This window comes from Rattus norvegicus, chromosome 7 (assembly GCF_021556685.1).
Source record: "Rattus norvegicus strain SHRSP/BbbUtx chromosome 7, alternate assembly SHRSP_T2T, whole genome shotgun sequence".
In the NCBI taxonomy this organism is placed as follows: Eukaryota; Metazoa; Chordata; class Mammalia; order Rodentia; family Muridae; genus Rattus; species Rattus norvegicus.
The window spans coordinates 33,712,380-33,727,500 of NC_141540.1; the positions used below are offsets into that span (position 1 = coordinate 33,712,380).

General features: G+C 43.8%; 1 protein-coding gene across 2 annotated transcripts in view; it reads right to left on the reverse strand.

Moving 5' to 3' along the window:
- Positions 1-15,121, reverse strand: part of Slc17a8 (solute carrier family 17 member 8) — a 53,846-nt gene that overhangs the window by 19,013 nt on the left and 19,712 nt on the right. For both annotated transcript variants that reach the window (NM_153725.2, XM_087555918.1), the window contains exons 3-6: positions 11,448-11,566; positions 8,850-8,964; positions 7,659-7,746; positions 308-394 (exon numbers count right to left, since the gene is read on the reverse strand). In NM_153725.2, coding sequence (NP_714947.1) covers positions 308-394; positions 7,659-7,746; positions 8,850-8,964; positions 11,448-11,566 — 409 coding nt within the window. The remainder of the gene's footprint in view (positions 1-307; positions 395-7,658; positions 7,747-8,849; positions 8,965-11,447; positions 11,567-15,121) is intronic.

Sequence of the window (15,121 nt, forward strand, 5' to 3'; positions counted from 1 at the left end):
TCACAATGTTTAAGTGTTCTCTTCAATGGCTTCCTGTCAAGGCTGTTATTTTTTTTAATATGTTCATTGAGAAGTATCTTGTTGATTTTCATCATGCTAATTGAGACCTAAAGGAAGATAATATTCAGCCTTTCAAAATGCCACGTTTGATATAAGCATTAAATTGATCACAAATGGGCTTCCCGTTTGTACAATGAACTGGTTGTTGTATTTCTATTTTCACATAACAAGCCCTTAAGCATGCCCCCATATAGTAAAATATATCTCTGTGTGTCCACACATGAACTCATGAAACCAAGTCACTCACCGTAAATATAAAAGACAGAGGCCCAGCCAATGTACTGCACCAATACTCCTGCAAGGGGCATAGCAACGACTGCCCCGGCATAGGAACCTAGAAGCAGAAAAGATTGAGGGACACGAGCCAATCATCATTCAAGCCTTGTTAGTCCAGGCAGGTTGTGGGTGATGAAGTCCAAGTCAGCTGTCTCCATGACAACAGGCTGGGATTCCCAGTGAATGTTATTGCTGTTTTCAGTGTGCAGGCGACTGAAGTCACATTTCTGCAAGTGAGCTGTATACCCCAGTCCCCGAGCATGCCTCAAAACAGAGCAACCAGGAGAGGAATGTCTTCAGGATGCTCTTTAACGTCACTGAGAGACACATCAAGGGATTTGACAAAGGGCACCACAGTTTAGAATTTCTTGAGCGAATCCAGAAATGAAAAAAGTATAAGAGAACAAAATTTTTTTTTATTAACTTGAGTATTTCTTATATACATTTCGAGTGTTATTCCCTTTCCCAGTTTCCGGGCAAACATCCCCCTAACCCCTGCCTCACCCCTTCTATATGGGTGTTCCCCTCCCCATCCTCCCCCCATTGCTGCCCTCCCCCCATAGTCTAGTTCACTGGGGGTTCAGTCTTAGCAGGACCCAGGGCTTCTCCTTCCACTGGTGCTCTTACTAGGATATTCATTGCTACCTATGAGGTCAGAGTCCAGGGTCAGTCCATGTATAGTCTTTAGGTAGTGGCTTAGTCCCTGGAAGCTCTGGTTGCTTGGCATTGTTGTACTTTTGGGGTCTCGAGCCCCTTCAAGCTCTTCCAGTTCTTTCTCTGATTCCTTCAACGGGGGTCCTATTTTAAAGGTTTTTTTTTTTTTTTTTTTTTTGGTTCTTTTATTTTCCGGAGCTGGGGACCGAACCCAGGGCCTTGCGCTTCCTAGGCAAGCGCTCTACCTCTGAGCTAAATCCCCAACCCCCCTTAAGAAAACAATTTTAATACAGCCAGGCAGTGTTGGATGCTAAAGACAGAAAATAAAGAAACACAGAACCTGCTTTCAGAGCTCCCAGGATCTTGCCTAGACAGTTTTGTAGTCTTCCCAAAAATAAAAGAACACATACACACATACACACACACACACACACACACACACACACACACACACACACACCACACACACACGGCCCACTCAGGAAGCAATATCATTTCTATTGAATAACAACTACAGGAGACCAATGTTTTGAGCAATAAGGATTCTTACACTGGGCCCAAACAGACCAAACTAAAAATCAAAATGGAGTCACTACTTCCAAGGTTCTACATCACCAAGGAAAAGCTAAGCTGCTTATCAGATTTTTTTAAGGAAGCCAGGAAAAATAACAGACTAGTTTCCTTGGGAGTGACAACAGACTTCAGAGTACCCTGCCTGGATCCTTACACTGAAAGGGTCAAATAATGCAACTGGTTATTCTTCTCTTCTTCCAAGTCTTTGCCTGGCTGCCAAGCACAGGAAGTCATTTTAAGGTCTATCTGCTTTTTATTCTCAGTTTCTGCCCATGAGTCAACCTCTCCTGCTTGGCCCTTTTGCAACAGTCCTTCTATCGTATGAACTGAACAGTCGATTCTAGAAAGAAAAAAAAAAAAGCCAGTTGTGATCTTTAAATTTAGACCTCGGTGATTTTGTCCTTTGAGGTTTCTTGCTTTGTAAATACTGAACTTTGTGGACTTGTGTGAGGGTATCTGTCTTGTCTGGAGGAGATAATGGGGACTAGAGCGGTCACCTGGTTTCCCTATCTGCTGCAGCTCCTGGACATCTATCTGCTAGGGAAACTAAAGCCCTGTAAATTTCCAGTAATTGCTAACTGAATGGAAGAGTCCTTCTCTAAGATTCCCCCGGGTTGAGAATGAGAAGTTGTTCCTTAAGAAAAGCGGTAACATGAAAGAAAGTCCATTCCCCAAATCCAACACTAAGAGAGATCTTTAGGAAGTGAGTGAGGCTCTGGGGAAATAGGAAAATATCACACCCACCGAAGCTCGTTATCTCTAAGATGGGTGCAGCCTGGGACCTGAAATGTGACTGTGAGATATAAGGAAGTAGACTCATTCAGAGATAAGATAGGAATGAAGTCTCCACCTCCTGGGTAGGATAAACTACAGTGTGTGTTCCAGGATGCTCCGTAAGCCGGGAAATGGCCACATGAAGGCCAACTGCTAATGCTTTTATTGTGTACAGAATAGCAAAGCACATGTTTCATTTTGAGACAGGCTATTATGTAGCCTAGGATGGCCTTGAATTCATCACATATGACTTTGAACTATTGGTTCTCTTGCCTCCACCTATCAGGTGATGTGTCACCCCATTTGCTCTTAGGTGGTACCAGGATCAAACCCAGGTCTTTCTGCAAACCAGGCAAGGGCTCTCTCAAGTGAGCTACAACCCCAGCCCTGAAACACATTTATTTTAAAGCTCAGAATTCTTCACAGCAATAAAGTAAGCACTCCAGATCATATATTAGCGAAGAAATCTTTCCTTCCTTCTCTTTCTGTCTTTCTGTCTGTCTGTCTGTCTCTCTCTCTCTGTGTCTTTCTCTCTGTCTCTGTCTGTCTCTCTGTCTCTCTGTGTCTCTCTGTCTGTCTCTCTCTTTCTCTCTGTCTCTCTGTCTCTCTGTCTCTGTCTCTGTTTCTGTCTCTGTCTCTCTCTCTCTCTCTCTGTGTGTGTGTGTGTGTGTGTGTGTGTGTGTGTGTGTGTGTGTGTGTGTGTGTGTGGTATGTGTGCATGCACATAAAGGGACCTTCTGCTCCAGGGAGTTTCCACAATGCAAAGGTGTCCTTGAGACAGAGAAAGTCAAAAAGAATGACCAGTTACTATAAATGCTGTATGCTTAGTACTGGGCCACGTGTTCCGAATCTTTAATATGTATTTAGCCCCTTTCAGCCAGATGAGGGAAATGCAACTGTAAACCTCCAGTTTGTAAGAATAAACATGGCTGGCAAAACATGAATCGCCTATGGTGACATGGGTGTAAGACCCCAGAGGAAATCTTACTCTGGTTTTGCAACCTTGCCTCCTCTATCATCAAACGCCAACAATCCCCAACTGTAAGAAGCATTCTCTCACTGGAGAAGCATTCTCTCCCTGGAGAAACTGTAACCGACCCACACTGCTTCCTCTGCCTATCAGACTCTCCCTCCTCTTCAGCCATAGCTCCAACATCATCATCTAGCTGCACTCAGAGCCCCTTGAGCTTGTTCCAAGTGGGATACCCAGCCCTCAGACTACCCCAGAAAGCAGAATGGGCATCAGCACCCATGTGCTAACTACCCACTGAGGGCAGACAAAGCTGGCAGAGAGTGGTGTGCTATGGAGAAGAAATGAAGAGGAGTGTGAGTGGGAGAGACTCCTTCCTGACTGTTCTCACCCACCATATCATTTTATCTCTCCTCCCTGGTTTCCTCAACTCTAAAACAATAGGCTGTGACACCTTGTTGTCCAGAGTCTCTCCTAACTCCAATACCTTTTGAGACTGAGAATGGATTAACCTCAAACTTAAATTCCTTTTTAGTGACATTTGTCCCTCAACTGTTCCTTGAAACAAAGCCACACCTTAGCTAGGAAACATAATAAGGCCTGCAACCTTGACCAGGCAGCTTTCTTTGAGTCAGGCCATTTTTAAATCAGCCCTTTCAGGGCTATAAAACCACTCTGAGAGCGGGGAGCGGCTGCTTGTCATTCTCATTTTACTGGCAAATCAAAATGAAAGGTCTTGCCAACCACCTGGCATAGAAAGTAAGGCCAAGGGTCATACCACCCCCTGTCAGTGGGGCAGTCTGACATCTTCTGGGGTTGGTTGAACTTCTATAAGGAGGAGATACACTCTGTCAATCAAGAGGACAGACAAGAAGCTAAACACATCGCAGCCGTCCACTCTTTCAAACTAGTCACAAAACAGGCACATAGACCGTATCTCCCACTAAACTTCCAGGGAATATTTTATAGTGCTAATGATGATTTAAAGGAGATAGAGAGATAATAAGAGAATTAATGGGGCTCGAAAGACAGGTCAGAGTTCAAGTGCATTGGCTAACTTTCCAGAGAACCCTGGTTCAATTCCTAGCACTGACACGGCACTCACAACCGTCTATTGATCCAGTCTCAGGTCTTCTGGCCTCCCTGGGTGCAAGTCATGCATGTGGTATGTAGCATACATGCAAACGAAATACCCATATGCATCAAATAAATAATTTTAAGAGAAAAAATAAAAGCATTCATGGTAATAAAGAGGACTTCTCCCTTTGGTAAGGACGCTTGGGTTAGCTTACCTTAGGTAAGTCGTGATAGCGGAAAAGAATTGGATAGGTTGACAGATGGCTCAGCAGATAAAGGCAAAGGCCACCAAGCCTTGCATTCAACCCCCTGGACCCATATGGGAGAAGAAAAGAAGGTCTACAGATGCTCTTATGTTTTCTCTCTCCCTCTCTCTCTCTCTCTCTCTCTCTCTCTCTCTCTCTCTCTCTCTCTGTGTGTGTGTGCATCTCTCTCTCTGTCTCTCTGTGTCTCTCCCTCTCTTTCTCTCTCTCTCTCTCTCTCTCTCTCTCTCTCTCTCTCTCACACACACACACACACACACACACACACACACTAAGTAAATAAATAGACAGACAAATCAGATCCTAGGCGTGGTAGTGCATACATTGTAATCGCAACACTAGGAAAGCTGAGGCAGGAAGATTATAAGTTGGAGGTTGGCCTGGGCTACATAGCCAAACCCTATCACAAAAAAAAAAAAAAAAAAATCCTCCAAAGATTCAGTTCCCACAGACATAGCAATTCGAACAGCTTTTTATATACAAACCATCTTCATAACTGGAGAAGCCAGCTGAATTATGCAAGAAAATACTAAGGAGGCTTCAAGAGAAAAAATTAACATCTTTAAGAATTCTTTATGAATAAAAAATCTGACAAGTGGGGGTCATGCTGATAAAATATTAGTACATAGGGATAGCGAAGTGAGAACTCAGAGACTTCACAAACCAACTCTACAGAGAAAGGGGCTTTGTTCCTTCGGTGAGGATTCTGAGTCCAACAGTCACCTACTACAGTCTAGTGGTCACCTACCATAGTCCAATGGCCACTACCGTAGTCCAATGGTCACTACCATAGTCCAATGGTCACTACCATAGTCCAATGGTCACCTACTACAGTCCAGTGGTCACCTACCATAGTCCAATGGTCACCTACTACAGTCCAGTGGTCACCTACCATAGTCCAATGGTCACCTACTGCAGTGTAATGGTCACCTAAGCTGTAACAGTCATTGGCATTCAGTGACCCAATCTTTACTCAATTATTGGAAATGAGCCCCAAGTTTGGGGAGTGCGGGATGTACTGTATCTTTTTAGACTCAAAACCAAGAAGTAGGGCTTGGTGGTATACCGTGTAATTCCAGCTCTCTGCGGATGGATGCAGAAGGATCACAAATTCAAATTCAGCCTGGGCTACCCGAAACCCTGCCTCAAAGAAAGAAAGCAGAGCTGGAGAGGTTGCTCAGTGGGCAACAGACTTGTTGCATGGGCATGGGGATCTGACTTCAAAGCCCCCAGACCTTTATAAAACTGGGAGCGGTGGTAAGCACCTGGAATCCCAGAGTTCAACGCCAAGATAGGAGGCAGAGACAGGAGGGGTCTGTAAGCCTGAAGAGCAGCTAGGCTGTCATACGCAGTAACAAAACAAGACACCTTCAATCAAACAAGGTGAGAGGTGGGGACTAACACCCAAGGTTTTCCCAGGCCTCCACATGTGCACTATGGCATGCACTCGTGTGCACGAATGCACAAGCACACACACACACACACACACACACACACACACACACACACACACACCACCACCACCACCACCTCCATCATCGTCGTCGTTGTCGTCGTCATCATCATCATCATATCAGAGAGAGAGAGAGAGAGAGAGAGAGAGAGAGAGAGAGAGAGAGAGTAAAACCAGTGGTTAGGAGTCAAAAATGGAGGGCAAAAGAGATAGATTGATCAGCACTTAAAAGTGCTCTATTCTCTTGCAGAGGACCCAAGTTTGGATCCCACAGCACACACGTGACAGCTGACAACCCTCTGTAACTCCAGTCCCAGGGGCTCCCATGCCCTCCTTTGGCCTCTTCAAGCACTTGGAACACATAAGACACACAGACGCAGGCAGGCAAAACACTCACGCAATCATACATTTTTAATTCTTTTTTTAAGCTGGTCAAAAGTTAATTATTAAGTAAAAGTAAATGAAAAACTTTTCCAAGAGCACTCATTCCCTCAGAACTAAAAAGTATTCTAAACATTTAGTGTAACTGTAGCTTTTTTTCATAGTAAATGATTCTTTTAAGGACTGCACGGGTTTTGAAAAACTCATATACATCTTCATAACTGCAGAATAATGTAACAATAATGGTCTGCCTGTAGAAAACAAGCCAGAGACATCCAAGTTCTAATTCTCACTCCCTGACCGTATTGTAACTTGTGTGGACTAAGGGGCCTTCTGGGCCCCTTCCTCTATAATAAACATTTCCAAACAAAAAGTGCATTTTAAATGAACTTTATATCTGTACTGTTGGCTCTTGTTTCTCTCACTGGTCAGTAGTGAGAGAAACCCTTCCGAACATTGATTCCTCCAAGCCATGCACAGAAGAGATGGCTTGGGATGAGGCAACCTTGGCAAGATAAACTTCAGAGACCCGAGAACTGAAGTCATGTCACCCCTTGGGATAGTCGCAAACACTGGTCTCCTTCCAGGTAAGATGAATGGATGCCCCTTCATTTTCTATGTTGAATATAATGTCCACAATTAAGTCGGTGATAATTTGCACATGGTAGTAAGTGCAGTAAGGAAAGTTCCATATCATGAGCCAAGTGGCCTCAGCTCGGCTCCATGGCTGAGGGTCTTGACAACCTTAAACAGGGCATTGTATTTTTGCTTGTGGAAAATACAATCTTGTGTATTTTCATTGTGAAATTAAGGGGAAGGCGGAACTTGGGAATCCCATCTCTTCTATTTTAAAAATATTCTCTTACATTCCCGTCTACTTATTTTACGTGCATATGAGGGGCATACACAAGCCATGGAACAGGGGGTGGAGGTCAGAGGACAGCATCTGGAAGTTTGTCCCAGGGATTGAACACATCTATGGCCCAGGACTGCTCAGTGAGCTACAGACCCAACACCAGCAACTGCTCACCTTAGGATTCTCTCAGGTAAAAAAAAAGAAAAAAGAAAAAAAAAAAAAAAAAAAAAAAAAAGCTTGTTCTGAAGATTCTTGGTAGACTTCTCAGTTACTTGAAGCCAAAAACATTCCACAAACAACTTACGATTCTAACCCACTTACCACAAAAAGAGGTTGTGGCTAGACGACTTCTCTCCAGGGGAGGTGCCCACTTACTCCACATCCCGTGGCAGGCTGGGTAGGTCACACCCTGGCAGAAAGATTAAACATGGATGATTGCATCTTATTCCAATTTCTTTCTGTATTTAAAGTGCAAATATTGCCACTTCACACGAACTGCAAAATAAAAACATAATTCGTTTACATTGCCAAATACAAAGCCGATGTTTCTCACAATCTTTTATGTTGCAACCAAATCCCTAGTGTGGTGGTGTTTGAATTCCGGTGTTGTGGGGTGACAAGGGCACAGAGATGGTGGCCTCATGAACGGAATTAGTGTCCTTACAAGAGAGACTCTGGCAGAACTGTTACTCCCTGTGAGAGGAGAACACAGACATGACTGTCAGCCTAGAACCAGGATGCCGGTTCTCATTGGTCAATGAACATGTTGGCAGCACAGGTCTTGGACTTTCGGAAACCATGAAAAATAAGTACCTGATGTGTGTGGTGCTGTGTTACTGACTCCCAAACAGATTTTTGAAGACATCGAATCACATAATTTAACTAATTTTGACTAACATAATAGTCATCCTGATGTCCAAAAATATAGTTCAAATATAAGGACCATGGAGAATCAAAAAGATGTCTTATATCATATTTAACATTACTAAAGAATAATGTGTAGGAAGTGGCTTCCACAATCAACCTTTTTGTCCCCTCATTTCCAGGCACAGAATCTATTTCTCTGAGGCTCCAATTTGTTAAGGCTGGGTCTTAGCCTTGGTTGTCACAGATACAAATGTTACCTTCTCTCCACCACATCAGGGGCTATGAACGTACAGCATATGTCCTTCTATAAGAGAACTAAAGTTGAACTGGTGTCTCAACAACAATCTAGATTTCTCTTTCTTGTCTTTTTATGAAGGGTAACTAGGAACTGAAGACGGGCCTTGCACGTGCTAGACAAGCATCCTATCACTATTATAACCTTAGCCCCTTTTAAGTTTTATTTTGCAAGGCGGCCTTACTAAGCTTCCCAGGAAATCTACTTAAGATCCCCCTGTCTCAGCCTCTTTGGTAACTGAGATAAGCTTCCCAGGAAATCTACTTAAGATCCCCCCTGTCTCAGCCTCTTTGGTAACTGTTCCACGGACCTGGACTACACTCTTAACTGTAAAGAAATGTCTCTCCTACCTCCACCAGACCCTGCAAAATCCTCACACACATGACACAGCCGTAATGCACCCTGGCCGCGGAAGGGATGAACATGTTCAGGGTTGACGTCAAGAAGATGGCAGCTCCAAAGACCCTAGGGGACCAAAGCACTGTGTTATTGTCCAGGATGATGTTGGCTAAAATACTGCAGTTAAACATCAGAAAACGGTGTGAACATCTATGAGAGATCATGATGGAAATTAAGAGAAACTAAACCAAAGAAATAGAGAGTGCTCTAGAATCTGCTGTGTCACCAGCTAGACTCCCGGGTTGCTTTGATTTTCAACTCTCAGTCCACTGACCATTTGGGGTCACATTCATGGAAGACCAGGATGTCCAACCTGCACAGTGCCATAGAAGGCCACAGGACAACCGTGCTAAGGGGAACTTGAGGTTCACCCACATCCAACCTGTTTCAGCCAAGTGACCCTTTCTATTTGTGATTTCTCATGTTTGCGATTGTGCCTCCTGCTTCCCTCTCTCCTCTCAACAGACCAGAAGAGAATACTGACAATCCAAAAAGCAGCTTGTGACCTGGGAGCAAACTGTAAACTTGTCTTACTCCCCATTATTTCCTAACATGGCCACTTACTCCCCCCTTCTTGCCAGCCCGAGAGTCTCTTGGAAAGAAGAAGGTATCATTTCCTTCTCTCCTCTCATAATGTTTTTTGAGGCAGAGTCATATATGGTGTATGTATATGTGTATGTGTGCCATATATTTGCATGTGTCATATATATATACATATATATATATATATATATATGTACAAGCATACATACATACACACATACACCAGGCTAATCTTGAACTCACAAATAGCTAAGAATGAGCTTGAATTTTAGATCCTCCTACCTCTACTTCCTAAATGCTGGGGTTACAGGCATGTGCTACCATACTCAGTTTTGTTTAGGACTGAAGATTGACCCTAGGGCTTCCTGCCTATTAGATAAGTACCCTATCACCTGAGCTACATCCCGAGATGCCCCTCCTTACATATTTCAATGACTCTTGCACTTTCCATGCACACCAGGAAATCTTTCTATGAGTGGTTTTCTTCTGGAGGCAGGAGTAAAAGGAGTAACCATTGACCAGTAGCCGTCAGCACTTGATCAGTCTTAAAAGAATACTATAGTCAAGTAACAATGGGAAGTAAATGAAACAAGCTAGGCAAGGACATATGTAAAGACCGTCATGCTTATATATATTTAGGTCCTAGTCATCCTTATATGTATTTAGACCCTATGATGGTAGGTTTCAAGCGTCTTGACCTTGACCCTTTAAAATACATTTCATAGTAAGCTTGGGAGGTAATAGTTCAGTCAGCACAGTTTTCCAGGCAGCATAAAACCCTGAATTCAATCCTGCAGAATCCAGATAAAAAGCCAAGCACGCTGCTGAGCCTACAAGTCCAGCCCTGGAGAGACAAGGACCAGAGTCTCTCTGGAATTTGTTGGGTACATTGTCGAGTTCAATGTTTGCTCTGGGTTCAGTGAGAGACCCTGTCTCAAACGAAATAAGGTCGTGGTGTGTGATTGGAGAAGGCACTTGACATCAACCTCAGGTCCTGCACCTGCATGTGTGCATGCACACGTGTGCACACCACACACACATGTGGTGTGTGTGTGTGTGTGTGTGTGTGTGTGTGTGTGTGTGTGATATTACAGCCCAGTCTATACTTATATACACACATATAAATGAGACCAGTTTTAGAAACCAATACTTACTCTCATAGGTCATATAGTCTGATGTTTCATTGCCTTTATTCTCTTTAATTGCATTCTCATCTGTTCCTCTCTTTATCAAAAAAGAAAAAGATTTCCCACTGGTGAATCACTATGCTGACTTCAAAACCATGTGAGTTGTGATTTCAGAGATTGGGGGAAAAAACCTACCTTGCAAACTTTGATCTCTTTTATGGAATTGACTCACACAATGTCTCTGAATATTTGACTCACTCCTTTTCTGCAACATGATCCAGACTACAGAATCTCCCTCAAGTGAACACTCTTCTCATCAAATACTGGGAGTGACAGAAAACGCACTTTCTTTAGTGACAGTCCACCCCGCTCTGAAGAGTTAGCTCCTTAGACAAATGCTGGGTCATTTAAGAACATTGAAAGCATCCTGTGGTCTAAAGGCAAGTCGTCGGCGTTCACACCAGTGTTCATACGGCGCCTCTATCGTGCTGGTGATGTTGACATAAACACATAGGAGTATGGAATGTCACTGATCCAAACCACAACTTAATCTAATGTTTCATTTCTCTGATGAGGAAACTGAAGCCCCCGAAAGGGAAGTGAGTCAATAGTTTTGTTCCCCAGTTTGCCAGTGAGGGGTCATGAACCACTTTCCCAGACTCACAAATTATTCTTTTTACAACTTAATGAACTACAAGGTAAATTACATTGTTGGGGGAGGGAGAGCAAATCCAGAAAGACTCTTAAAAACAGTGCCATGGAGGACCAATATCTCTGAATCTCATCTGCCTGCATCCCTACCCTGAGAACACGCAGGTAAATAAAGGCACGAGGCTCCGGGGTAACCTGGACAGGATGGGTTATGTCCATCACTCTTACCTGTTAGCAGCAAACTTGTTTGAAATGAAGCCACCGGGAATTTGTGTCACAATATAACCCCAGAAAAAAGATCCATGGATAAGACCCACCGTCTCTGGATCCCAGTTAAACTGTGCTGTCTGGAAACAAGAAACAGATGCAATTGGGTTTAGGGAACAGTTGATACCCTGTCACCATATGACAATTCATGAGCTCTTCCTTTGTCTGGTGGTAAGTTTCTGGGACACGCCTTGAATACTTGGGTTGCAACAGCAGTAACATGGACTAAAAGGGGTCTCTGGTCTTACAAATTTACCTTCTGGTAAGAGGGAAGTGATACACAGAGTTAAGTATACACACACATACCATCCATGTGTAAAATGTGATATCCCAAAGAGCCATGTGTGCTAAGAAAAAAATAAAACAAGTTGTGAAGGAAACAAACAAAATTAAAAAAAAAAAAAAAGAGCTCTGGACTTAGCACGTGATTTGCTGGGCTGTTCATTTTTTTTTACATTTTTTTTTCTTTTTTTCGGAGCTGGGGACCGAACCCAGGGCCTTGCGCTTGCTAGGCAAGCGCTCTACCACTGAGCTAAATAGCCAACCCCTACATTTTTTAAAGAGTGACAGACATCATCTAGTAGTTAAAGCACTCACCTTGCCTTAAGAAGGCCCTATACTCGGCTCGAGACCCCATATGAACAACAATGCCAAGCAACCAGAGCTTCCAGGGACTAAGCCACTACCCAAAGACTATACATGGACTGACCCTGGGCTCCAACCTCATAGGTAGCAATGAATATCCTAGTAAGGGCACCAGTGGAAGGGGAAGCCCTGGGTCCTGCTAAGACTGAACCCCCAGTGAACGTGATCACTGGGGGGAGGGCGGCAATGGGGGGAGGATGGGGAGGGGAACACCCATGTAGAAAGGGAGGGGGGGTTAGGGGATGTTGCCCTGGAAACCGGGAAGGGGAATAACAATTGAAATGTAAATAAGAAATACTCAAGTTAATAAAGATGAAAAAAAAAAAAGGCCCTATACTCAATCTCCAAAATAGAAAGAAAACAAAGTTGCCATTGTATTATCAAATGCATTTTGCTAGGGATATAACTCAGTGGAAGAGTGACTACCTTGTTTGTGTGATGCCCTAGATTTAATTCTCAGGATAAATAAGGAACAAACAAATCCTCTTTTGTCATTTTTTTAAGATAGGGTCTCATTGAGTAACCCAGGATGGTCCAAACTTGTGATCCGCAGACTCAGCCCTCTGTGTATTAGGATTAGAGGTATTCACCATCATGACTGGCTGAGTCTCAATTCTTATCTAAGATAAAACTCATTCTACCTTCTCCACCTAGCCGCTGTCAGGAACAGCATCCCGTCCTCACCCTTTTCTCTCTGAGCACATGATATTTCTGTCACTCTTGAAAGAACTGAGACCTGCCGAGAAGGGACTTTGGGCATCACCTGAGCCCCACCCACTGGGTAATAAGCGCAAAATGACAGCTTGAATAGAAACTTTATGAAATAAGACAAGTGAATGGCCAACAGCCATGCTTATAACCACTGGGAAACTGGAAAGATCACTAACTTTGGGGGGAAATAGAATTGGCTCATCCTATCTGTCAAGATGACATGAATATCTTCCCACTGGGGTGTGTGTGTGTGCGCGTGTGTGAGTGCATGTGTGTGTGTGAGTGTGTGTGTGAGTGTGTGTGTGAGTGTCTGTATGAGTGTGTGTGTCTGTGTGTGTGAGTGTGTGTGAGTGTGTGTGTGTGTGTGAGTGCATGTGTGCGTGTGTGTGTGTGTGTCTGTATGAGTGTGTGTGTGTCTGTGTGTGTGAGTGTGTGTGTGTGCACGTACATTTGTGTATGAGAACATGCGTGTATGTGCATGCTCATACTCGTGCACATGCATGTGTGAGTGCTTACACATATAGAAAGAGGAGAAAGAGAATGGGTGAGAATGTGGAGAAACTGGAATGTTTTATGCTGCTGACGGGGACGAAGAATGGCTCAATTGCTCATGGACGTAGTGTAGAATTCCCCCACAATCTTAAAAACGGATCTAAGAGTTTACCTAAAAAAAAAAAAAAAAGACTCAACTTTATGCTTTGGAGTACTTATCCGAAAGATATCAGAATCTCAAGGACTTCTGTACTCTAACATTCACAGTGTCTGAGATATGGAAGCAATCTGATGCCCACTGACAAACAAACTTGAACAGTGTGGTGTGTACTTTCCATGAAAAAGAGAAATCACATAGCATTCAATGGCCCAGATGGGGTTAGAACACAGATGCCAAGGGAAATAAGCCAGCCAAAGGAAGAGCAATGTGTGTGCTCCTTCTTATATAAGTATCTGAAAGAGTAAAACGAATAGACTTCCAGAAGGCACGGTGATTTTTCAGGGACTGGGAGGAGGGAAATGGAGAATCGCTAATCAATGGGTAAAATGTGTTCATCCAGCTAGTTAATAAGCTTCGGAAATTGGTACTGCACTTACAGCCGATGATAAATGTTTACCAAGAGGGTTGCTCTCAGTTGGATCAGCTAGGCCTACAGTCACAGCTACTGGAAGGCTGAAGCAGGAGGATCAAGTTTAAGGCCTACTCGGTCTACAGAGTAAATTCAAGGCTAGCCTGGGCAACTTAGTGAGACCCTGTCTCCGATAAACAGCTTGGAAGTAGAGTACTTTATCTACCCAAAAGGACACCCATGTCAAAGCCTTGAAAAGGCTCCTTTATTTAGAAAGCATGTCTTTTTGCCAATGTGAAAAAGCCAAGGGTCTCAAAATGAGAAATTCAGAATTTGACAGCTGAACCCTTTAATCAAAAGACAGATGTCCTCAAAAGGGAGAAGGCAGAGGGTTAAGATGCCAAGTTGCTGGTGACACTCTCTTAGGAAGCTTATATAGGTGCTTAATAGAAGTACTTTTGTTCGATCTACAAGAAGTCCTCTTCTTTCCATTACAATAAAGGTCATGAGGGTCACCAAAAGACTGGTAGACATGTTGCTTTGTATTTTCCTGTTCAGCCTCCTTCAGAGAGAATTCTGTTTCCCTAGCCATAGAATACTCCCCTTCTGTCTACCCCAGCGGATAAACACTAGAAGAGAGAGCTGAGCCCGGGGATCACAGGTCTTGGGAACAGAGAGAAGCCACAGTAAAAGACAGAAAGCAGCCCGTCAGAAGACATGGGAAGCTAGAGCAGACCAGGAGAAGCAGATGAGAGAGCCTGTGGTACCAGCAAGCTGGAAACCTTGGCAAAGTATTTTCCAGGTCTCCTGGGATAAAACAGAGTCTACATCTCCCGTAGGGGCTCTGTTCCTGTCTCAGGAACTTATACAGATGCCTTCCCAGCTTGGTAGAGGGCATTCAGACCTCAGTTTCCCTACCCACAAGATGGATCGTCCACACAAACTTCCCCCACCCAACCTGCTGCCTGTTCTTCACTCTCGTGAGATTGCACTTGAGTCTCCAGCAATCCTCTTGGTAGTCTGAGTAGCTCTCACTGAACTTCTATTCTTTGCAACCAGCAATCCTTGGCCAGGCCACAAGGACACACCTTTCCCAGGCCTTAGAGCTAATGAGCTGTGATGTCTAAAAGCAGGTCTGGAGAATCCTAGAGTCCATCACGGAAACCCTGCAGGACTCATGGATAGTGAGAAATCATCGCAAAGTGTCTCAGTCTTCAG